At 39.4% G+C, this 23,803-nt stretch overlaps 1 protein-coding gene across 1 annotated transcript; it reads right to left on the reverse strand.

Moving 5' to 3' along the window:
- Positions 1-1,961: 1,961 nt before the first annotated feature.
- LOC129797589 (gustatory and odorant receptor 24) lies at positions 1,962-17,964 on the reverse strand. Its single transcript, XM_055840335.1, has 7 exons — positions 17,563-17,964; positions 4,601-4,750; positions 4,273-4,455; positions 3,960-4,103; positions 3,727-3,840; positions 2,397-2,747; positions 1,962-2,236 (listed from the first exon to the last, which is right to left on the reverse strand). The coding sequence occupies exons 1-7, from the start codon at positions 17,743-17,745 to the stop codon at positions 2,030-2,032; spliced, it is 1,332 nt and encodes a 443-aa protein (XP_055696310.1). The 5' UTR covers positions 17,746-17,964; the 3' UTR covers positions 1,962-2,029.
- Between the last annotated feature and the right edge of the window lie 5,839 nt (positions 17,965-23,803).

Genomic DNA, 23,803 nt, shown 5'->3' on the forward strand with positions numbered 1-23,803 from the left:
CTCAATACCTTTCATTTGATACCAAGATGGTCAAAATCGGTCAAGCCGTTCTCGAGATATATCGAAAAAACACTTTTTGCTTTAGGCCGCCATATTTGCTAAACCGCTTGACCGATTTTGAAGTATGAATTGTTGATGAAAACGTCTCACTGAGCTCTACAACATACTAAAATTTCAGACCTCTAGCTATAAAGGAAGTGGTTGACGCTATTTCAAAATGGCGGACGGCGGCCATCTTGGATTTCGAAAATGCGAAAAAATGAAATTTTACACCCACATTTCTATAGAAAACTTCAAACCGGAAGTCTCTATCTGTTACCGTTCTCAAGCTATAAGGCAAAGTTTAGAGTCCCGGACGGCAGGCCGGCCTGCCGGCCGGCCGGCCTTCCGGCCGGCCTTCCGGTGGTCCAAACTTTATCTTATATCTCGAGAACGGTAACAGATAGAGACTTCCGGTTTGAAGTTTTATATAGAAATGTGGGTGTAAAATTTCATTTTTTCGCATTTTCAAAATCCAAGATGGCCGCCATCCGCCATTTTGAAATAACGTCAATCACTTCCCTTATAGTTATAAGTCTGAAATTTTAGTATGTTGTAGTGCTCAATGAGACATTTTCATCGATAACTCATACTTGAAAATCGGTCAAGCCGTTTAGCAAATATGGCGACCTAAAGCAAAAAGTGTTTTTTCGATATAACTCGAGAACGGCTTGACCGATTTTGACCACCTTGGTATCAAATGAAAGGATTCAAGAAGCCCTACAAATGTCTAGAACATTCAAAGTTACAAAAACATCCGCAAGAGGCGCTAAAATCAAAAACAAAAATTTCCTAGTTTTAAGGGGCTATATCTCCGAAGATCTGTTATAGATTTCCTTTAAATTTTGATATGTTGTAGAAGGACTAATAATCTTGCACCAGTCCGAAAATGAAGAAAATCTATGTCGCCGTTTAGAAGATATAGCCATTTGAAAAATTCTTGAATTTGAAAAGTTCTAATAGCCATATCTTCTGTTCTGCTTGTCCAATTTTGCTCAATTTGGTATCAAATTAAAGGTTTTGCAATAATCTACAACTTTTTAGAACATTAGAAACCTCTAGAACCACTCCTTGAGGCCAAAAAGTGCAAAAAACTGTTTTGGTAGAACAAAAATCCGCCATTTTATGTTCTGGAGGTGACCTTGAAATATATCGAAATATATGTCAGATTATAGCTTATTTCAATACCTTTTTATAACTAGTCAAGAAATTTCTGTAGGTCTTATACAACCAGAGATATGAGCATTTTTATCTTTCATATTGATAAATTTCATTAAAAAAATCAACTTTGCCTACTAATTCTGCTCACAAATTATATTACAACGCATAGACTGACCCATCCGCGTTGTGGTATACCAACTCTAATAACTGGACGCGTTATGATTGACTTTTAATTTGAAATTTTGCAAATATCTCACATTTATTGGGTTTATTGGACGGACACCGCAGTTTTAATTTTAAACACCAAAGGTTTTCAATGACTATTTAGAAAGAATTTAATAATTTATAGGTTCCCTAATTAAATATTAATTATATAGTGCATTTTTTCTGAAAATTAATTAAGAATTTCGCGGAAACATTTTCATATAAAATTTATGGGGTAGTTTTATTCCAGAGTTAGTTTATTATAAAAGTACTTGATACACATTTACCCTATATCCTATTTACATTATAATCATTTTTTGTACATTCAAAAAATACATGTCCCTAAATAACAACATAATCATATAGGTACATACATATGTGATGATTACACCCAATTATACATACATACCTACCTATAATACTTACGAGAAAAAAAAACATTACATATCTATACAATCTTCACTTCCCTTGTATGGATAATTTGTGGTCTTCCCCCGACGGTCGTGAAAGCACACCAATGCGAACGTAAAGAAGAATCTCTCTTTTTATTTGACATGGTAACAACCAGGTTGATATGTGAGGTACTTAATTTGCTTTATTGTTAAAACATCAATAAAAACATCCCTTAATTAGAGCTTTCTGTTGGTGTGAAGTCAGTTGTGGACTGGGGTATGGTGTCATCGGGAATGCTAATTTGGAACTGTAGTAAGACAACCAAATATGTGACCATTGTGGTGAGAAGTGACTTAAAGAGATTCCTGTTGACGTCAAAAAAGCCACCCAAGTTGATATTGGCGGGATTCATTTCCGTTGCTCTCAGAAACATGTTTATCTGCGGAAGAACAATGACAAGGTAAATTTTGGTGGATTGACTTTAAAAGGGAAAATTGGAAAATCATCTCAAGGGGAAAATCGATACACAAGAGTGGGTTGAAATTGAAAATTGTGATGTACAAGAATGGCCAATATAACAGAGGGCCAATATAAGCTACCTCTGTCTGTGCGTCGATGTTCATCCAATTGAGTTCCACCATGAGGAGCTTCTTTTGAAAGTTGGTGCGTACATTGTGAGAGGCATAGTGAGCCTCGTCACAGATAAAGAACAACAACCCAATGCTGGAGAATGCAGTAACAGCCAATCCAATATCCTTTATTCCAAACCCCTCAGACAATTGCGACATCAGCCCATAGATCGAGAGGGTGATGATGAAGAAGAGATACAAGTTGATGAAGGTGAATGTGTAACAAGTGGCCGTACCCGTATCTCGTGCAAGTTTGCTCAATCGAAGCCACAATGCCCTATACTCTGCCACCATTGCCGCCGGACCAATGTGGCGCAGTGCCTTTTGTAATTGAAAATGAGGCAATATTAAAGCCTGACCAGGCAAAGAGGGTTGCTTACTTAGCAAATAAATGTTAAATGCTTAATTGTGCCATGGGGTGACAACCAAACCGCCAAATATGCAGCACAATTTCTATGCTACATATTTCCTTACATTCCGCAAAACCACCACATTCAATTGTTTACATGCTGCTATGAACAAAACAAGAACTAGAAAATACACATATGTAGTTGCATTCCTACTGCTGCAAAGAATTTCTTATATAGAGAGCGCTTATATGAAGCTATGAAATCGATAAAATCGTAGTGGAATTTTTTTTTTGGAAAAACTTCTTCAGAATATGGTATTTAAAATATGAAGATTTTTTTTTATTACTCCCACCCCACCCTAAGATCTTAAAATCTGAAGATGTATCTACCAATATCAAGTAAGAATTTATTTCAATTGATTTAAAAAATTATGATTATAATCTTTTAAATTTTAAGTAGATGTAAAAGCTTTTAAACTTCTCAAATATCTCAATAAGCTTTTATCGAAAATGAAAATAAACAGACCAGAAAGTATTAAAATTATAAAACTTTAGAACTTTTCCTAATTAAGCACTTATTAAAGCTTTAAATATCAAAGAGATATTTAAGTAAATTGTAGTGATATTTCATTTAAGCAAAAGATTTTCAAGTAATATGAAAATCTCAACTTTCCTTTTCTTATTGAAGATAATTAATTTTAATTATAAATCAAACGCTGAGTGCTTCATCTCTGAATTAGTATGACTCATAGTAAAGTAGCTGTGCAATTGGTGTAGAATGTCATTCGATTTTCAATGCAGTCTATAGGTATACTATACAATGAAGCATCAACTCATCGACAGGCGGCCATTCTATTGATTTTAGAGGGTGTAGGTGGGAAAACAATTTGTATTTAATTACAATGGGCCATTACAATCACACATTTTAGGTGGAATTCATTGCTCTCTTACCTTCTGAAAATCATCAGCCAGTACATTGGCAGCTGCACTCAGTGTTTCACAAGATAGATACCAGTAAGCTCCCATCATGTACGTTAAGGTATCCAAGAAGCAATACGGAATCACCTTTGTGTATTGAATGCAGCAATTTAAGAGGAATCGATGGTGTTGTATGTATTAGTGGGTTTGTAAGGTGAATTATACCAATTCCATAAGGAGCACAGGTGTAATGTAATTTCACTTACTTGTGATATACGAAAATGTACCATCGTCACGTGCGTCACGACAACAGACAGGGATGCAAGCAGAGGTAGAACGATAGCAATAATAAGAGCTTTCGTCTTCAAATTTATGGCCAAGGATCTCTTGGAGACTTTAAAGTAGAGCAACTGGAAAATTGTTACAACTTTTAGCGGATTTCCGAGGGTATTCCTTAAACAAATGAACTTGGAAGTCTCTCACATAAAGCATAAAAGAGAAAGATAAATCATGCTTTGGGTGAGACCTGTGTTTTGTATATATTATAAAACACAGGTGAAACACTTCCGGGAAACGTACCTCAAAATCACTCCATCGATTCCAAACACCTACCACCTTACTCGATTCGTACCACATCATTGGTACTATTACCACCGGTAGCAAGTTGACAAGGAACAAATATGCTATTACAGCTTCCTCAAAACGTCCCTCCAGATTGCGGACTAGAGCTATCCGTTTGATTACCACAAATACCACATACGTCTGATGTTTGGGTTAGTTCAACCCACAGGATAGGATTCCATTAGTAAAGATTTTGCAATCAGACAACATAATAAAAAAAAAAAGTAAAGTTGTGTAGTGTAAACTCTACATTAATTAAAGTTTTTTTTCCTAAAAAAAAACTCACCATAAGCGCCACTAAGACAATAAAGGAATATATCATTGGTATGGATGTTAATTTGAATTCACTTTCACCCCCACGTGGCTTTGAAATCGGAAGAGCACCCATTGCTCGTAGAATTATATTAATTGGCTTGGCATTTTCATAAACGATGTCCTATTAAAATATGAGAAAAAAAGAGCCTAACTATCATGCTGGCTAATGTATTGAGTATATATGGTGCGTGAATATTGGTACCAAAATTCAGGAACTTTTTGATACAAGCTTTTTACGCTTTTTTATCATTTGGCCAAAATGTTATGATTTTATACAAATTCCCGTAACTCATCTGGATTGCTTGGAATTGTCCATGACGAACATTTTTTTCCTTTTAATCTTGTAACGTGCACATTTTCAAATTTATCCCACACAGGAATGCCAACTGAATCATTTGAAAAGCCTCCAAAAAGGGGAGGGGTAGTGACGGCACTTGTGTATGTTTTAGTGTATGTTCTGTTCCTTGTATCCCACTGCTGTGGCAGTGGGTAGTTAGTCTGCCATGGGAGCTCATTAAGAAGAGACTCATAATTTCTCTCTTATATTCCCAAAAATAGATAAAAGTTGTGCAGTGCCACAGTCTGAAGTCCTCCCGCCGGAAGCCATCGCGGTGACTGCAAGAATTCCTCATCGGAGAGCGAAGAACGACGCGGAACCTCCTTCAAGCTCCTTATCTTGGGAGCTGGCGCCCGATACAAATTGAAGGAGCTGTGCACCACCGTTGCTGAAGGATCTACGAGGACCTGGTCAGTCAGGGAGACTCACGTTTTGGTGCCTGACAACCTCCGGGAAAGTTTCATCCCGTTGAGTCGGAAGCTCTGTGCCCGTTGAGCGTTCCACATCCCAAAGGTGCGATTTATCACCGTTTGGCTGGACAGGAAGCACCAGCACTAGCACACCGAAGCACCTCACGACCTGGGAAGCTCAATCCCAGTGCTCATTCCCGTCGGGACGTTAAACTCCCGTACGTGCGCTTCATTTGGGCAAGTCCAACGCCCAGTGTATATCATCGCCGGGACGCCAAATTCCCGCGCGTGTCAGAGAAGCTCAAACTCTGCACACTAATCTCCGGGGCGACACAAAACCCCCGTCGAGAAGACGCCCGTCGAGAAGAAGCACCACGAGAAGAACCTGGGAGACGCTCGTCGCCGGCTGAAGAAGATACGAGGGATTTGAATCATCCTGTGCACCACCAGAGACGTACAGCCGCAACGAAGAGCATCAGAGATCAACTCGTCTGCGAGAAAACCCCTCAAGAGGCCCGTGTAGGTGCAGAGAAGAAGAATAAACGTGTAAATTAGAGGGAAGACCACATCTTCTTATTTTCCTGGCGATTCAGCATTGTTTCATTGGCGCCCAACCCGTGGCGAACCAGGTAAGTACCCTGTTGGTAAAATCTCATGCCCCTGAAGGGATACCCATAATTAGAAAATTGATCCCTTTAGTGATTCCTGTAGAGAGCCGGCAAATTTTCACCTCCAGAGAGGAATAAGTATTTTCTGTGGGGGTCAAATTGTGAATTTTTTTTTGTACGAAGATCTTTTGAACTTGCGATTCCCGGAATACCGCAACCCCCAAACAAAGCCCCTTTCAGCGAACATTTTGGGGGACCTTTGTGCGAAATTTATTTCCCCATCACCGTTTGGAGCCCCTTTAGAAATCCCCATACGGGACCCCCAAAGAATTGTGGCCTGAAAGCGAAAGTGAATCTATTTTAATATTGCAATTATTTTAATATTTCAATTAATTTTGCCATTGGGTCAAAGTTTCATTTAGGGGGCACTTTGAAAATCACCCGTTGTGGAGACATCCGGGAGCAAAAGATTTTTTTTTCTTTTTTGCTGTTTTTTCTTTTTTGTAAAGTAGAAGAATCCCCTTGCAGGATTTTAATTTGCAAATTAAATTTAAAGTTAATTTTTATTAAATTATTTTTCCTGAACAATTTATTGCTTCAATTTGAATTAAATTCAAGTTGATTTTATATGGAGGCCAATTCTCCGCCTGATTTCCTCGATTAATTCTTTGAAAATTTTTCCCTGATAAAGAATTTAATTCGAGATTTTGTGGGAATTTAAGGCGACATTCTTCGCATGTTTTCTTGCATGTTTATGATTTATATGTTGTTGAATTAAGAATTTCGTGGGTGTAAGCATTTATCCACGGAGATTCTGGTCATTTTGAAGCGATTTATTCGCAAATTTTGGTCATTTTGAGGCGAATTTATTCGCTGATATTGAGATTTATTCCTGAATTTTCCTTGTTTGTTTGTCACAATGGTCGGAACTCGAAGAAATCCCTCCACGAACCAACCACCACCTACCACCACCGAACAACCACCCACTAATACGGTGCAGCAACCACCCACCACCTCGGTTGCTAACACCCCTCAATCGTCCATTCCTGTGCGATCTCCGACGATATTTGGGAGTGGCCGAGGCACCCCAATAATTAGATGGGAAGAAAGGTTTCAGAACCTAGAAAGGGAAGTAAGGGCTAATCGTGAGATGGTAGAATCGTTTGGGACAGCCACAAGTGAATATTTGGCAACCCTGGAATCCAGGAACAGCGATATTTACCGGGAAATGCAAAGGAATTCCAACACGATGCATGCACAGATGAATACTTTAGCATCCACAATGAATACCCTGGTAGATAAAGTCGCTCAACTTCAGTTCCAAAACGCCCCTCAAGCGACATCCAGATCCCAATACGAGCAGACGCCACTGCAGTCACGCATCCCACGCATGGCATCGACAGGGAGATTTAATTCGAACTTAAATGCCACTACATATCACTCTCTGGAGAGCATCCCTGAAGAACTCGGGGCTGTTGGTGGACAAGAAGCTCCCCAAGGCTTAAGCGATCCCCAACATGAGGCACAATCTCAGCCAGGAAGCCTCAATTCTTCTGCCGTTGACTCCGCTTCTGCTCCGTTGAGAAGTCTCAGCACCTTTAAGCCCATTCCACTGAAGGATTGGGGCATTACATTTTCTGGAGATCTCCGGGGACCACGAGTGGGAACTTTCCTCCGTGAAATGGAGCGGATGGCTAATGCGCAGAGAGTGGCTACGGAATCAGTGCTTTCCAGTGTGCATTTATGTTTGAGTGGCGATGCTTTGAAGTGGTACCGTTCGTGTGAATTGTTTACAAGGTGGGAAGATTTCGCGAGTGCCATTAGAGTTACCTTTGATCGTAGTGATTGCGATTTATCCGTGCGTAGGAGGCTGGAGGAGAGGAAGCAACGTGATGGTGAGCGTGTGGGAGTATTTATTGCGGATATCCGTGCTTTGTTCCGTGAATTGGAGGCACCCCTTGATGAGGGGACCCAGATTCAAATGATCCGTAGGAATCTGCATCCCAGGATCCGGGAATCAATCCTTCTCAGGGAATTTTCTTCTGTCTCTGAAATGGAAAAAGCACTCCGCATTATTGAGAACAATATGTTGATCGCTAGCGAAGATTCCTCACGCCCAAAACCATCTCGTGGTTTATCAGCTGTGGATGCAGTGAATACCACAGCAGCTCCTCGAAGGAATTTCCCGCGGAATAACAGAAGAAATTCTGAATCATCCACACCGCCACGTCCTCGCAATACTTCGTCCATGTGCGTCAATTGCTACCTGGGAGATCACCCACTGGAACAGTGCACTCAGCCTCGCCGTGCTAGAGTATTATGCTACGGATGTGGTGCTGAGAATGTGGTCAGGAGGAATTGTCCCACGTGTTCGGGGGAAGCAGCTCCGGGACACTAGGAGGGATGGTGGATACCGGGAGATCTCCTACAATCCCTCAAGTCACGATAAATAAACGCAAACGTCATAGGAAAAATAAAAACAATCCCAGAGTTGTCAGCAGCATAGATAAAGATTTTGAAATTAACGATGAATATTTTTGCGATGAAATAGATGCTTTTGAATTGAGTATTGAGGAATCAGATGATGAATTAGAGCGCGTTTTACAGAAAATCCCATTATATGAAGATCCTAAAGAGGATACCAAAAAGGATACAACATCTTTGAGTTCAGAAGTTCCTCAAACAATAGCGGCTGGTGGATTAGTGAAGGAAACAACTTTAATCGACTTCACTGAGGATGTGTTTGGTTGCTCAGATTTGATTGATTTTAATGATCCTCTCCCCATCTTGCACCCAAATATAACCCAAGCATCTCAAGGATCTGCAGTTACAATTGGGGAAGTAAATGATGTCCCATTGGGAACCCCCAGCGATGATGATTGTAGACCTTATGCGAAGGTGAAAATTTTTGAGCATGAAATTGTGGGATTATTGGACAGTGGAGCTACCCACACATGCTTGGGCAAAGGATCAGAGGAGTTATTGAAGGATATCCATCTGATGGGAAGAAATCCTAAAAATGCCACATACATCCGTACCGCCGATGGAAGCATGCACGAATGTGTTGAACTTGTAGATGTTCCCTTTTCTTTTAACGGCGAAACCCACTTGTTACCTGTCTTGGTTGTCCCTGATTTGACCTCCCCATTGATTTTAGGTGTGGATTTTTGGTTCAAATTTGGCATCACGATAGTCAAGCCTAAGCCTCCAAACTGCGCAGCGTTAAGCAAGAATCCTGTGGTCCTTAGCAGTGAGGAGAGGGCTCGTCTTGACGATGTTATTCCCCAATTTCCCATCACTACGGAGGACAATTTTGGTCGCACCCCCTTGATTACCCACAAGATCGAAACCCTTGACAATACCCCTGTCCATCAGCGTTGTTACCCAGTCCCTACTCATCTGATGAAGGCTGTGGATGTGGAACTAGATCGACTCTTAAAGCGTGGAGTCATTCGGGAGTGCGAACCGACTCCTTGGTTAAACCCTGTAACAATCAGAGACAAAAAGGATGGGCGGATCAGATTTTGTCTGGATGCGCGGGGACTCAACAGTGTCACGGTGAGAGACACCTACCCCCTTCCTCATATCGAAGCAATCTTATCACAATTGTCCGGTACTCAGTACCTATCCAGCGTCGATCTATCCGAGGCCTTTTTCCAAATTCCACTAAACCCTGCGGATCAACAGAAAACTGCTTTCGCTCTTCCAGGGCGAAAGCTCTACTGTTTTCAAAGAACCCCTTTTGGTTTGGTGAATTCCCCTATGAGCATGGCCCGGTTGATGTCCCTTGTCCTTGGTCATGATCTCGAACCCTTTGTCTACTATTACCTTGATGACATCCTTGTTGTTACCCCTGATTTTGAAACCCGAGGTGGCACATCGGCTCAAGAAAGCAAATTTGACCATCAATCTGGCCAAGTCCAAATTTTGTGTGCCAGAGTTGAGTTTCCTTGGATTGACAGTTTCTCCGGAAGGAATCTCAACGAACACCGAGAAAGTGGATGCCATATTGACCCTCACCCCTCCAAGAACTGTAAAGGGTTTGCGACAGGTCATCGGGATGATGTCTTGGTATAGGAAGTTTATCCCCAACTTTTCTACCACAATCCTACCGCTCACAAATCTCCTGAAAGGAAAGCCTAAGACCATCGAATGGACTGCTGAGGCAGATGGGGCTTTCGAGAAGCTCAAGCAGGCTTTAGTTTCCGCGCCCATATTAGCCACCGCCGACTACTCCAAACCTTTCCGCGTTAAAACCGATAGCAGCGACTTCGGATGCGGAGGTGTCCTAGTACAAGGAGAGGAGGATGAAGAGCGGGTTATCGCTTATATGTCCCGGAAATTTACGGCAGCTGAGCGAAATTATACCACAACGGAGCAGGAGCTTTTGGGAGTGTTGTATAGCATCGAGAAGTTCCGGCAATATCTTGTGGGAGCACGGTTTGTAGTGGAAACCGATCATTCTGCGCTGCAGTGGCTTTTGCGTCTTAAGGAGGCTCGTGGCCGTCTTGCTCGTTGGATTTTGAGGCTGCAGGAATTTGATTTTGATGTGCGCCATCGTCCGGGAAGGGAAAATATTGTCCCTGATGCCCTATCGAGATGCCTCAATGTAGATTCCCTCGCCGAAGTCCGCGATGCCTGGTATGGCTCACTCCTGGACAAAGTCAAGAATAGCCCAGAAAAACATCCCGAATACAAGATGGAGCAAGGACGTCTGTTTAAGCTCTGTAGAGCACAAAATGATCTCGGTGTGGTGGAGCATAGGTGGAAGATGGTGGTTCCGAAGGAGGATCGCGCGGAGGTGATTCGAAAGTACCACGATGAGCCGACTGCAGGGCATTTTGGTTATTTTAAAACCCTCAGTCGTGTGTCCTACTACTATTATTGGCCAAAAATGAGAAAAGAAATTAGCAAATGGATCAAGGACTGCCAAATTTGTAAAGCCTCAAAGGCACCTAATGTACCTTTAGCTCCCCCGATGGGAAAATTTGTTGAAGCCACAAGGCCATGGCAGATCCTTTCCCTTGATTATATTGGGCCTCTTGTAAAATCCTCCAAAGGATATACAGACATTTTAGTAGTAGTTGACCGTTTCTCTAAATTTGTCTTAGCATTCCCCCTTAGAAGCGCTAAGACCCATATGCTCATCGATGTACTTGAGAATCGTATTTTTTGTGTGTTCGGCACTCCCCAAATTATTTTATCTGATAATGGAGTACAATTTGAGTCAAAAGCATTTAAGTCATTCCTCCAAAGTCGCGGTATCCAACATTGGAAAACGCCGTTATATCACCCCCAATCGAATCCAACCGAAAGAGTAAATCGCACCATAGTTACCTCAATGAGGGCTTTTATTAAGAAGCAACATAAAGAGTGGGCAGACAATCTCCACCAAATTCAGTGCGCTATTAATTCTGCGGTTCATGAGGGTACAAAAATGACGCCTTATTTTATTAATTTTGGGCAGGAAATGATAATGAATGCTGACCAGTACACTATTAATTCAATGCAGCCTCCTTTGGGTTTACAGGAGAGACTGAAAATGCTTGAGAATGCCCGAAAGAAAGTAATTCCTAAATTGCGAGATGCACACGATAAAAATTCAAAGGGTTACAATCTGCGAAAACGCGTTGTTGCTTTTAAAGTGGGAGATCTGGTATGGCGGCGTAATTTTGGCCAGTCAGATCAGGCTAAGGGCATTCAGCATAAATTTCTTCGGTGGCTCAAAGCGAGAGTTGTGTCAGTTCAAGGAGATACCTACGAGCTCGAAGATATTAATACAGGGAGAATTGCACGATATCACAAGAAAGATATAAAATCAGATTAACGTCAATAATTCTTTATAAAATCCCAAGATTTTGGATTTTATTCAATATTTTTCCTTTTCAAATTTTTATACAGATGGGTATGTCTCAATTTAAATTTATTAAAATTTTACTTGGATTTTGAAACGAAAGAAAATCACAAGATTGAGCGATTTTATTCGCAACAAAGGGGATCTGAGGCTGTTCAGAGATTGAGTAATCACCCTTTTGTCATTTATTGCAAGGAGCTAAGGAGATTAAAGCAAGTTCCGCTGGAACTAGGTTCTTACTGCCTTTTCTAACTCCCTCCTTATTTATTTTGTTTAATCCGAAGGAAGGTATCGGATTGCCAATTTAATGTTTAACTATTGTTGGATCCTCAATAGTCATAAAATGAGGAAAGATTTTGCATGAGCACCTGAAGGGTCGCTCCCTAAAAGTTGTCGCTCTGCCTTGGAACATCCTTGGTGAGAGTCCCGTTTGAAGTTTGTCTGAGTCATATTCTGTCCTAGGTGGCAGGAGCTCTTTCGGATGGCATTCGGTTGATTCGTAATCGAAGATGTTTGTTCCTTGAATCTTTTCCCCTGCACTTGGCAGAATCCAAATAAATCCATCCTTCCAAATCCTAAAGAAATTTCATGCACAAGATGCATAGGACCCATCCCACCTAATATGTAGAGTCAATATTCTTTTCGCATCCTCGTCTAATCCGCGGAAAAAAAATAGTCATGAAAAATAGAAGGACTCCTGACGTTCGTTACCTGGCGACCACATTGCCGGGTAGGCAGAAAAGTGTCTACGTAGCCGGTATTTATTCTCATGCGTATGCGGATGGACCCCAGGGAAGTAGGTTTTGCCGAACCCCAATTTAGACTCACCCCTTCCTCGTTCTTTTGGTGTCTTCGACTTATGGGCCGCAAGACGTGACCTATGCGAGAATCCCCGGAAGCTCGGACGACCGATAATAGTGGAAGACTGAGTGAGCAGGGGAGGACCGTGTCGTGTCGAGTGGGTGTGACGGAGTATGCCTCAGGGGGAGTGTGTCTGAGTTGGGGGTCTAAAAAACTTGCGGAAGTGGGAAAAATCCAAATCGTATGTGAGACCTATACGTGCGGCGAAGCTCGCGCAATGTGCCAGTCAGGATCACGGAGCCATGATCTTTCGACCCCACATCCGTGTCAAAGGCTCACGTTATGCGAATTACGCGTGGGTCAAATCTTACGAGTTTGCGAGGAGATCATAGAAGATAAGAAGAAGGAGAAGAAATGGAAGAAAAGTTCCATTCATCCCATCATACCTTTCCCCATACAAGCAGCTCCGTGTTGCTAATAGCGAATGCTGGTAAGGAAGGAGAGACCATTGATGTGGAGAAGATGGTGGAGAGAGTCCACGGAAGGAGAAAGGACGAGAGGTCTTTGAAAGAAGAATTTATTTCGAAAATGGTGAAGAGAGCATAAGAAGCTCTATGATTGAAAATTAAATATAACTGAAGCAAGCTCAAGAAGCTTTGTGAAAGAAAACTTATTATTATCTTAATCTGCTTAAGAAAAGCTTTGTCTTTCAGCAGAAAATAAAATTTCAATTTTGAATACCTTCAATGAGACCCTCCATTCTGCAAAAGATCATCCTAAGAATTTGCCAAATGTATGAATAACAAAATGTTTCTTGAAATGTCCCTTTCACCTTTATTCTTGTCCGAAAGCTCGGGTGATCATGATGATTACCAAATCATGATAGAAGAAAGATGTGGGAGGTTGAACTGAGGAGTGATGATTTCTTTTGTTGAATTATAAATATTATTTGAGCCTCTTAATAATAAGAGATCTCTAAGATGATCTCAAATCTATATATTGATTATGTCTGGTTAATTTTAATTTAAGCCCTTAGCCTATAAATTGTTCTCTTACTTTTAATCAAATTGGTCTTAAGGCATTCAGCGGAATTGGCAGCGCGAGACATGGGTAAAAGATTGTTCTCAAAGCTCGATTCTGAATTATATGTTCATTCTTTTTTTTTATAAAATATTCTTATGTTGCTAGCCCTAAGATTCATTATTTAAATTAAGTTAAGGTGCTGGGTTAAAATTGAGCTAATATACATTATACAGTGTCTTTCCAAAACCCTTCTGGTTGGAGCATAAGGGGTTCCCACGTTCATCCCCTTTTCTTTTTTTATTGTTTTTTTCTTTTCACAACTTGTGGGTGATGTAACGTGCACATTTTCAAATTTATCCCACACAGGAATGCCAACTGAATCATTTGAAAAGCCTCCAAAAAGGGGAGGGGTAGTGACGGCACTTGTGTATGTTTTAGTGTATGTTCTGTTCCTTGTATCCCACTGCTGTGGCAGTGGGTAGTTAGTCTGCCATGGGAGCTCATTAAGAAGAGACTCATAATTTCTCTCTTATATTCCCAAAAATAGATAAAAGTTGTGCAGTGCCACAGTCTGAAGTCCTCCCGCCGGAAGCCATCGCGGTGACTGCAAGAATTCCTCATCGGAGAGCGAAGAACGACGCGGAACCTCCTTCAAGCTCCTTATCTTGGGAGCTGGCGCCCGATACAAATTGAAGGAGCTGTGCACCACCGTTGCTGAAGGATCTACGAGGACCTGGTCAGTCAGGGAGACTCACGTTTTGGTGCCTGACAACCTCCGGGAAAGTTTCATCCCGTTGAGTCGGAAGCTCTGTGCCCGTTGAGCGTTCCACATCCCAAAGGTGCGATTTATCACCGTTTGGCTGGACAGGAAGCACCAGCACTAGCACACCGAAGCACCTCACGACCTGGGAAGCTCAATCCCAGTGCTCATTCCCGTCGGGACGTTAAACTCCCGTACGTGCGCTTCATTTGGGCAAGTCCAACGCCCAGTGTATATCATCGCCGGGACGCCAAATTCCCGCGCGTGTCAGAGAAGCTCAAACTCTGCACACTAATCTCCGGGGCGACACAAAACCCCCGTCGAGAAGACGCCCGTCGAGAAGAAGCACCACGAGAAGAACCTGGGAGACGCTCGTCGCCGGCTGAAGAAGATACGAGGGATTTGAATCATCCTGTGCACCACCAGAGACGTACAGCCGCAACGAAGAGCATCAGAGATCAACTCGTCTGCGAGAAAACCCCTCAAGAGGCCCGTGTAGGTGCAGAGAAGAAGAATAAACGTGTAAATTAGAGGGAAGACCACATCTTCTTATTTTCCTGGCGATTCAGCATTGTTTCAATCTCTCTAAAAAAAATTGTATGTCATCACTATGAACTTATTTCACGACGCGCAACAACTAGGGCTATATGCGAAAAATTGTATGTAAATATATATTTTCTCTATTTTCATGTATTTTTAACGTTAAAAAAAAACAATATAGTTGAGAAAATATTGAAATGACAAATATATCTGGAACTTCCCTTTCACACATTTTCAGATCAATTAATTAAGTTGGGGGAATTATAAAGTTCAAGTTTGTCTTAAAACTTTTGACTTCTTCCATATCTATATAATAAAGAAAGGTCTGTTTGTTGGTAATCTTCCGTCGTGTTCGGCTATACAAATCTACACCGTTTGACCGATCGCGATGAAATTTGGCACAGAGGCTCCTTATAACAGGCGGTTTCGAGTGGCCGTATTCATTTTCCCCCCAAAGCCCCCCTTCGGGTAGCCCCCATATAACTCTCATGCTTTTTTTGCGAATTTTTGAATTTGGCGCCGGAAATGTTGTATGGAAATGATTTCTTCTCTTTGAATTTGTTTTTTTTCTTTGGGTTTGATGAATGCTCTCCATCTATCTATATAATAAAGAAAGGTCTGTTTGTTATTAATCTTCGTGTCTGTACAGCTATACAAATCTACACCGTTTGACCGATCGCGATGAAATTTGGTACAGAGGCCCCTTATATCAGGCGCTTTCGAGTGGCCGTATCCATTTTCCCCCCAAAGCCCCCCTTCAGGTAGCCCCCATATAACTCTCATGCATTTTTTGCGAATTTTTGAATTTGGCGCCCGAAATGTTGTATGAAAATGATTTCTTCTCTTTGCAAAATTTTTCCTTTTGTGTTCGATGCGTGCTCTCCATCTATATAATAAAGAAAGGTCTGTTTGTTGGTAATCTTCCGTCGTGTTCGGCTATACAAATCTACACCGTTTGACCGATCGCGATGAAATTTGGTACAGAGGCTCCTTATAACAGGCGGTTTCGAGTGGCCGTATCCATTTTCCCCCCAAAGCCCCCCTTCAGGTAGCCCCCATATAACAGTCATGCAGTTTTTGCGAATTTTTGAATTTGGCGCCGGAAATGTTGTATGAAAATGATTTCTTCGCTTTGCAAATTTTTCTTTTGGGTTTGATGAGAGCTCTCCATCTATATAATAAAGAAAGGTCTGTTTGTTGGTAATCTTCCGTCGTGTTCGGCTATACAAATCTACACCGTTTGACCGATCGCGATGAAATTTGGCACAGAGGCTCCTTATAACAGGCGGTTTCGAGTGGCCGTATCCATTTTCCCCCCAAAGCCCCCCTTCAGGTAGCCCCCATATAACAGTCATGCAGTTTTTGCGAATTTTTGAATTTGGCGCCGGAAATGTTGTATGAAAATGATTTCTTCGCTTTGCAAATTTTTCTTTTGGGTTTGATGAGAGCTCTCCATCTATATAATAAAGAAAGGTCTGTTTGTTGGTAATCTTCCGTCGTGTTCGGCTATACAAATCTACACCGTTTGACCGATCGCGATGAAATTTGGCACAGAGGCTCCTTATAACAGGCGGTTTCGAGTGGCCGTATCCATTTTCCCCCCAAAGCCCCCCTTCAGGTAGCCCCCATATAACTCTCATGCTTTTTTTGCGAATTTTTGAATTTGGCGCCGGAAATGTTGTATGGAAATGATTTCTTCTCTTTGCAAATTTTTTTTCTTTGGGTTTGATGAATGCTCTCCATCTATCTATATAATAAAGAAAGGTCTGTTTGTTATTAATCTTCCGTCGTGTTCGGCTATACAAATCTACACCGTTTGACCGATCGCGATGAAATTTGGCACAGAGGCTCCTTATAACAGGCGGTTTCGAGTGGCCGTATCCATTTTCCCCCCAAAGCCCCCCTTCAGGTAGCCCCCATATAACTCTCATGCATTTTTTGCGAATTTTTGAATTTGGCGCCGGAAATGTTGTATGAAAATGATTTCTTCTCTTTGCAATTTTTTTGGGGTTGATGAGTAACCCCAATCTACGTATAAATCATCACAGTTTTTTTTCTCTCTAAAATTTGCGCGAAGCGCAAAACCCCCCGCGAAGCGGGGCGAGGAAAATTGGAGCGAAGCGACAATTTACCTCGTCTTAAATATATATAAAGCCCTCTATGGCTTTATGAAGCTCTGAGTGAAATTTATCGGAGTGCATTCTAGTGTGCTCAAAAGTTTGTCTGCCAATGAAAATATTGCCACATTGGATGAAAAATTGAGCTAGGGAATTTAACTTTAACACCCCGGAATCTGTCAATTGGTGAAAATGTCGAATGCATGAGGTTGCTGATTGAAATTTTAAACTAAAGCATTAATCCTCTTCGCTGTATTTTATATACTATGATAAATGTATATGCAGAATATATATTACATAATGTACATAGAAAATTTTATAGTTGAACTTGATCTCCCGAGAATTTAACTTAATTCCTCATCAATTTAGTAAATGGAAATGGTGTGTGCATTAGTCAGCCACATGTATTTGACAATTTAAAAGGATTGTGTAGCAATAGTTGGGAAACTTTTAAAATGCCGTATTTAACATAATACTAAATACTGGTTGAAATGCAGCCAGGCCATCAGCGAAAGCAGCAGGGGGTGGTATGCCATTAGTCAGTGAACCATTGCGGAAATTGTTGAGCTCCGTGATGCTCTTTCGTGCTGTCACAATATCCAATGTTGGCTTCTCATCTAGGAACACTGAACGCAGGGTTGAACCGGGATTTATGTTTCTCTGCATTTTCTTGCACTCTCATACACTTATTTCAATGCACCAACTACTCAGACGAGTTGTACGTTTACTCTTTTCATTAATTTACTCGATTTACTTTGCAGGTGAGTTTTGTCGTTTTTCAAACAACTCCAGAAAATTCATGCGAACGAATGGAGTTCTCTTACTGCACTGCAAATATTCCTTGTACGGCACAACCATTTAAGAGCTCTTTCTCCGTAACTCTTGAAATCACCCCAAACATGGTAATGACCTAGTATGGGACTTTCCAAGTTGCACACGAGTCTGATGGAAGGTTAATGAAGAATCAATATGAATTTCTTAGCACCACTCTCTTCATCTATTAATGTAAATTGAATATGAAAACATTGAGGGTGGGTCAATAAATATGCAAGTCGACACCTTATGGAGCTTTTACACCCTTCAGCACTTCTTTGGGAAGTATATGTGGTGTTAGTGTTGGGAAGTCAAGGACGATATTCTTCCCTTCAGTTCGCTTTGTCACATGCATTAAGTATATTTTGTCAATAAATACAAAAAAGATATCCTCGGGACGTTTCACATTAACAATATTGGTTTTCGCGTTATTGATGATGAAAGCTTTGTCGGAGCAAAGGAAATGAATCTCATTTTCCATCACGTCTTTTCGTCACTTTGTCTGCATTTTCCCACCATTCCATTTATTTCAGCTCTCAAAGCCCTCCAGAGGTATTATTGATGAGAATAAAACCGAGCGAGTCATCCAATTATAAACCATCCATATTGTCACGGATGAATTTCTTTCATTTTTCTGCAGGAAAAAAAATATAATATTATAAGGAAAAAGTGTCTCAGAATTTGTCGTATCTTTAAAACAATTTTCTTTTACTTTGTATATATTATACAATGTACTGTACATATACATATTTGTTTCCTTTCATGTTCAAAAGAGTAAAACTTACTCCAGGGTTGTCTAAAAAACAATCTTGTTTACCCTTTCGGAAGTTTCTTGTTACTACACAAAACTAAATGTGACAAAATAAGAAAGTTTTCTCTGACAAATTCAAAGCTGCCCAAACAGCTTTTCTGAATGACAGAATTTTATCACATACAATTGACCTATTTTGAGAAAAATAAGTTAAATACAGGGTGAAGAAATGGCAAAATGTTCCAAACATAACATATATGAAAATATTTAAATCCCCATCTGACACAATATGGGTTTGCCTATAATCACATAATCCTTAATCCCTCAGTTCGCACCAACAGCTAGATAGTTGTATTCTCTTTAGATTCCCAGATGTGAAGTTTTTAGATGACCATGGATGGTGTCCCTGGGTAGATCTTTTCTTTTGTTTCATGTCACAAAAAACACTGCATATTGATATAACACTTCGAATTTTTTGTTGTCGAAAAAAAAACTATTGTACTTTTGCCGCGTTCGGAGGATTGGTAAAAAGAATATAAATAACCGAATAGATAAATATATACGTATAGGGCTGAAAGCATCAGCATATCTCACCGTACTGGGGATTTTTCTGAATATGAATGCACAGCATGTTTGCTGAAGCTGCATTTTCGGCAAAAACAAATATCCTGGAAAAATTGATATTCATCACAGTGCGAGAAAAAAGTTGCACAATAGACAACATTGAAATAGAAATCCATTACATACGTCACGGCTTATACACTCTGTTTGATGATATAAAATATTAGTGGGGTTATTTAAAAAGAAAATTGTATAAATGATTAATACTCGATTGGAAATCTTTATCTAGAATTTACATGCTATTTAATACTTCACTGAGGCATTCAAAGGAATTTTTTTATACCTCAAACTATACATATTTTTGATTAAATTTGTCGAATGATTTTTTTTTTAATTTAAATGAAATGTGAATTCTCTTGTAGTAGAATATGCGAAGACTTTAGGAAAAGCTCCAGTTTAAGAAGCATTCTTCAAAATCATGCGATATTAGGATAAAATTTTCCACAAAAGTGGACCATTCAAGATTAAAGAATGTATTAAATGATATTCTATTGAATACTTTATATTAGATGTTTATTATTTTTTCTTTATTATATCCTTATTTTTTTTTTAAACAGACGTATTTTCGATCCCAACGTCATGACTGCTAAAAAGCCCAACTTTTCCAAGCTATGTAGGAGAGTTTTATTTTAAAAAATCACTATAACATACATTGCATTGTGAACAAGAAGTAATTTCCCGTTATTATTCCAGTTAAAACTAAATTCTATTAACAAGAAATTGTATAAATTTAATTATCCGCTACTATAGTATATCTACAGGGTATGATATACATAACGTACCTACATAAACTCCTCTAAAATTATAGGGGCACACATTGTTAAAACTCTTGAATGTGCAACATTAATCACACTGCAAACAATATTGTACAATAGATGCACATCCTCTGTAAAATATGGCAAAAAATCTCACGGCTAGTGAGAGGTAATTGTAATGCAGATCTTCATTACATATTTTAACATTATAATGCATAAATTTTCTATACAACATACTTCGTACTTTGGAAATTTTTGCACTTTACTCAAACTTCCTTTCACTAAAATAAATCAATATTGTATTTAATGATGCTGAAATTCTATTGAAAACCATAACGAAGATAAATATTGTTCAAGAAAGCTCTGGGCCATGAGCAAATGCAGTGTAATGCACCAAATTAGAATATATAGTATACCAAGTAATATTTAATTCATTTTATGTATATTAATTGCTGCAAGGTGCTGACATTCCTCCCTCCCTATAAATGCATCATAATCTGATAAACGTTTTGCTATAACACATTTATAATATTGATCTGTTCTGTAATATTGAAATCCATAAATGCATGATAGAATGTTTGAACGAATTGATATCTTTAATTGATTTGATAGTGCACATTGCATTCAAGGATTGAGAATTCTTATTTTGCATAGGAATCTTAAAGTAATCGGTGGTGAGTCTTGAATCAATTTTTCTAAAAAAGCTTCTTTATATGTATATTTCACGATGTGAAGATAATTTATGAATATAAATTTTCTGGAGAAATGAAAATATAAGGGATGGGCATCATCAAAATTGTACATCACACATCTCGAAATCACTTCACATGTACAATTTTTCACCTTAACAATGCTTTATCATCGTTGGGAGTATGATATCGTTGAAGAAAAGATGGGGTATGAGAATAATGAGGAATTCTTTGTTTGATGTACTTACTGTCTATTCACGTTGTAAATGAATTATTTCCTTTTGATTTTCTTGACTCAGGCAGAAATCAAATTTTCGTGGCAGTGATTAAGAGTAGGAAAGCTTTGTTAGGACGCAAAGGATTTTATTACATTGAAGAAGTGTCACACACGTTCAAAGTGAGGCGACATAAAATGAAGAGACGAGGGTTCTCTGCAGAATGTGTGAATGTCAGTACAACTCTAACAAACGCCACGTACGAAAAGATGTGTCTGGGCGTTTATGTTTGTTCGTATAAATAAACAGGACAAATATGCAATGTCGGTCTTCTCTCGGTATACTTTCTGGTTGGAAATGCGTCCCTTCATTTTATATCATTATCCCATAACATCATGATTTTGTCGGACAGCGAAAATATTTTCGAGGTTACATGATGCCCTATTCTGTGTCTGGTCACATTTAAAATGGACCACAGTACAGCACTGAATTAATACGATAAACATAAATTTCTGTCAGCGAAATGGTTTGTTGCATGGAGAGCAAATTCCCATGCGGAAGGATCATTTTGGAACAAGTGGCAATAGAAAATGAAATTGTGCATAATATGCGGTTGGCACTGAAGAATAATTTACGGAATTTATTGCTCTCCTTACCATACTACTTCTTCTACCAACATAAAATTAATTATTTTAGAGAATTATATAAAACATAATACGCAACTATGAAAAATAAAACAGAATAATCGAAATATTCTACTAAAAGTATATAATCAAAAACTGTTTTATGTAACCTACATAAAATAAATAAAAAATATTCCATAAATTAAAAAACAGAGAATGCGAAAATTGGGTTTGACAGGATTTGTATGAGCATTAAATTGTACATATCTTAAAAGAAAAGTTACAGAAATATTCATGGCGGTAATTGAGGAAAATGTCCTAAAATTCACCAGTTTTGAGAAAAATCAAATTTTCAGACATTATGTAGTCGTTCATGCATTTTACCCAGCCAGAATGGATTACCATAATTACGAGAAAAAAGTTTTAAGATTGTGTAAAGTTCAAATTTCCTTTTGAAGAGATTTTATTTTAATGATCCCTTCCCTTTTTAAATTTTTTTTCTTGTCAATTAATACTTTTACTCTTGCCCTTAAATTCCTTAAGAAATAAAAGCTTTCTGGTTGAGGGTTTACATAGTGGAAGAGCAAGGGTGGACTGAATACATTAAATCACTATCCTTAGCCTTTGCCCATGCTTTTTTAGTCGATTATGCAAACAGGGTAAAGCCGATTATTATGGCTTGGGGCTGCATTGCTCGTTTGTCAAGGTAAAGCAACAAAAGGATAAGAAACCCCAATTGATATTCCACCCACCATTCATTGGCCTTTCTCTTGGCTTTCTACTTTTTTTCCCAACATTATGGCAATGCTTTAATTATGCGGCTTCGTGAACCATCCAAAAGCTATCTCCTTTAGCCAAAAGTCGAAAGGAAATGCTGATAAAATATTCAGTATGAAAAAATTGCAAAACAAGGAGTAAAAGCAATTTATGTGTGTGAAATTTATTGATGATTTGTATGGAAATTTAATGTTATATTAAAACAAACACAGCTGCAAAATGTGATTAACTCACCGAGATCGCGCTCATGAAGCAATTTGCGGTGAATCCTGAGGTGGGGATTTTGTGCGAAAAGAAGCCAGAGAAGCCTTCCTCGGTACATTGTATCATCTGATATGGCTGTTGAATCAGGATTCTGCAGAGTAAACATTTTGCTTGCTGAAGGTGTTTCTCTTAGTATTCCAAAAGAGAGAATATCGTGCTTCCAAGGAGAAATCGGCATTATTTTTAGCCATATTCTTGTTTATAATGTAAATATCCATTTATATACACGATGATACCTCCGCTGAAACGTGGAGGACGGTGCAATTATTAAATTAATAACAAATTGACACACTGAAGTATAATTAGTTGGTATACCACAATCGTGGCATACCAAGTATTGTAATCATCGGAAAAACCGACCACCTCAGATCGGGCTCAAACTTGGTATGAGCACGTTTTAGACATCCCACATTACGAAAATGGTGGTGGAAAATTTTTGATCCGGCCGGCCTGCCGGCCGGCCTGCCGGCCGGTGCGCCAAACTTTGGCTTATAACTCGAGAACAGTAACAGATAGAGACTTCCGGTTTGAAGTTTTCTATAGAAATGTGGGTGTAAAATTTCATTTTTTCGCATTTTCAAAATCCAAGATGGCCGCCGTCCACCATTTTGAAATACCGTCGACCAGTTCCCTTAAAGCTAGAGGTCTGAAATTTTAGTATGTTGTAGAGCTCAGTGAGATGTTTTCATCAACAAATCATACTTGAAAATCGGTCGAGCGGTTTAGCAAATATGGCGGCCTAAAGCAAAAAGTGTTTTTTCGATATAACTCGAGAACGGCTTGACCGATTTTGACCATCTTGGTATCAAATGAAAGGTATTGAGAAGCCCTACAACTGTCTAGAACATTTCAAGTTACAAAAACATCCGCAAGAGGCGCTAAAAACAAAAACAAAAATTGCCTAACTTTAAGGGGCTATATCTCCCAACATCTGTTATCGTTTTCCTTTAAATTTTGATATGTTGTAGCCTGACTCAATATCTTTCATCAGTCCAAAAATGAAGAAATTCTATGTTACCGTTTAGAAGATATAGCCATTTGAAAAATTCTTGAATTTGAAAAGTTCTAAGAGTCATATCTCTTGAACGGATTGTCCGATTTTGCTCAATTTGGTATCAAATTAAAGGTTTTGCAATTTTCTACAACTTTCTGGAACATCAGAAAACTCTAAAACCATTCCTTGAGGACAAAAAGTCCAAAAAACTGTTTTGGTCAA

Source organism: Lutzomyia longipalpis, chromosome 1 (assembly GCF_024334085.1).
Source record: "Lutzomyia longipalpis isolate SR_M1_2022 chromosome 1, ASM2433408v1".
NCBI lineage: Eukaryota > Metazoa > Arthropoda > Insecta > Diptera > Psychodidae > Lutzomyia > Lutzomyia longipalpis.

Coding starts and splice junctions, on each gene's coding strand:
- LOC129797589 (XM_055840335.1), bottom strand. CDS start 17,745: ATGCAGAGAAACATAAATCCCGGTTCAACCCTGCGTTCAGTGTTCCTA. Junction 4,456..4,600: donor TTGTCTTAGTGGCGCTTATG/GTGAGTTTTTTT, acceptor CCCAAACATCAG/ACGTATGTGGTATTTGTGGT. Junction 2,748..3,726: donor TGGCTGATGATTTTCAGAAG/GTAAGAGAGCAA, acceptor CAATTACAAAAG/GCACTGCGCCACATTGGTCC.